This window comes from Gigantopelta aegis, chromosome 2 (assembly GCF_016097555.1).
Source record: "Gigantopelta aegis isolate Gae_Host chromosome 2, Gae_host_genome, whole genome shotgun sequence".
Classification (NCBI taxonomy): Eukaryota; Metazoa; Mollusca; class Gastropoda; order Neomphalida; family Peltospiridae; genus Gigantopelta; species Gigantopelta aegis.
In genome coordinates, this window is record NC_054700.1 from 49839926 (window position 1) to 49842455 (window position 2530).

Below are 2530 nucleotides of genomic sequence, written 5' to 3' on the forward strand. Positions count from 1 at the left end.
TTGTCTTAAAGGTTATTATAAATATATCGCTGGATGACATAAAGATAGGCGTTGCTACACACGCACACATATACGCGCGCACACCGACACAAACACACACACACACAGACACCGGCACACACACACACACCGACACACACATGCACACACCGACACACACATACACACACGCATACACACGTACATATACATACATACACACAAATTCATACACACAAATACCTACACACATACACAGACATATACACACATACACATACATATATACACACACAAATACATACACACATACACACACGCATATAGACACACACACACACACACACACACACACACACACACACACACAAATACCTACACACATACACATACATATATACACACACACACACACACACAAATACATACACACATACATACACCGACACACACGCATACAGACACACACGCATACAGACACACACACACACACACACACACATGTTCATATACCTATAGACAGGTACACACAGGCGCCCTCGCGCGCGCGCGCGCACACACACACACACACACACACACACACAGGCGAACACATATGTGCACACTCACACGCGCATATGCACAAATATTTGGTTTTGGTTTTAAAATAATTTTTTCGGAGGAGCATGACCCGACCACATCTAAAAACGGACCTTCTCACATTCTAGCCCCCATTCCCCCACTCCCACCCCCAGAAGCATGTCCTTCACACGTGCCTGTGACGCGCGCGCGCACACACACACACACACACACAAAGACAGCTTCACCCGGACACAAGTCACGCTACACGTATTTTACAGGCGAGTTGTATATGTATATATGTGTTCAGTTTTTATCAGTAATATTATTTAGGTCAACCTGCCACTGGTGACAAATTTCTCTTTACGTAGTCAGATTGCCTGCCTGGTGACTGTTGCCGAGTTTTATCTTACTGTCGTGTTTCACAGAGTACTACCTCCATGTTTCCGACACGTGAGTACTGCATTTCACACGTTGTACCTTGTCATTGACTACTAGTTGTTAGTTGTTGGTGAGTTATACCGGTCTCGTAAACAAAGCTAAATCAGACGGCGTCTTGTTGTCATTTAGAATAAGTCATGGCTGGACACCGCCCACATGTTAGTCTTGCGGAGAATTCGGCTTCGTCGAAGGTGTTCAGACAGGGGGCGTATCCAGGATTTTGTAGTGGGATCTCAATTTTTCTTTAAATGGTTTGTCGAATGTAGAGGGGTCAGGGGACATTTTTCCAGGAAACTTTAAGGTAGTTTAGATTAGCACAGGAAATCCATTGGGGGGGGGGGGGGGGGGGCAACGGCATGAGGCGGAATGCCAATGGAACTTTGCGTCATTAAAACAACACTGATATGGCATATCATGAGAGCGCAGATTAAATCTACACCAGGGCAGTTCTAGCGTTGAAGTGTAAGTGGTACACACGTTTGTTTTGTTTAACGACACCACTAGAGCATATTGATTTATTAATCATCGGCTGTTGGATGTCAAACGTTTGGCAATTTTGACATATAGTCTAAGATCTTTTTTATGCATTACCCCACAGGCATGATAGCACATACCACGGCCTTTGATATATCAGTCGTGGTGCACCCAGACAAGATAGCACATACCACGGCCTTTGATATACCAGTCGTGGTGCATCCACAGACAGGATAGCACACACCATGGCCTTTGATATACCAGTCTTGGTGCTCTGACTGGAACGAGAAATAGCCCAATGAGTCCACCGACGGGGATCGACCCTGGAAGTAGTACAGTTCAGGGAGCAAACTGATGAAGGTTGATTTAATCAGTATGGTTTTTAAATCTATATATAACTGCATTTATAACATAAGTATGCAAGTATATAAATCCTAATCCAGTGACTAGATGATTAAATAATACACCTTATGTTTAACACCCAAGAAAACAGTTAACATTATTAATCACCTTTTCTTTATTTAGAATTCATGTTATTTTCTTTTCTTTTTGTTGAACATTCTCGTGTTCGTGCGTACAATGCTATTACAAACAGGTATTAGCACCCGCACACCTCTCCCTCTCCCCCATCCCCGGAAAAAGATATGTCCGGACCTGGAAAGACGTCTGAATGATACTGTTCTTGCCTACCTGGACGTAAAGTCATATGACCTGTGCCTATCTTCTTGTTAAACGTAAACCGTGTAGGTGTACCGCCTCGTGGAATGCTAAGTATCAGTCTTATAATACTAGTATCTATGTAAAAATTCAAGGGCATATCTAAATCGTCAAATGGCGAGAAAGGAGGGTGAGTTGTTTCTTTGTTGGAACTTTAAAAAAAACCCACCAACTGATACAACTATTGACAAAGCAGACTGTGACCGTACATGCTCTTATCTTTTCGCCTGTGGCGATGTTAATTGTTTTAGAGGGCTGTGTGCAGCTTAGTTACGTAATACCCCCGCGCGACGGTGGTAGTCTTGTGTCCCGATATGCACTTCGACCAGGTGGGCACTTGGTTACGTAATACCTCCGCGCG

At 43.7% G+C, this 2530-nt stretch overlaps 1 protein-coding gene across 3 annotated transcripts in view; it reads left to right on the forward strand.

Annotated features, from left to right (window-relative positions):
• Nucleotides 1-892: 892 nt before the first annotated feature.
• LOC121386619 (stimulated by retinoic acid gene 6 protein-like) overlaps nucleotides 893-2530 on the forward strand; it is a 47485-nt gene continuing 45847 nt past the window's right edge. For 2 of the 3 annotated variants that reach the window (XM_041517582.1, XM_041517598.1), the window contains exon 1: nucleotides 893-990. Coding sequence is in view for 1 of the 3 variants with exons in the window: in XM_041517592.1 (XP_041373526.1) it covers nucleotides 978-990 (13 nt within the window). In the remaining 2 variants the exon portion in view is untranslated. The remainder of the gene's footprint in view (nucleotides 991-2530) is intronic. The other variant, XM_041517592.1, reaches the window with a different exon arrangement.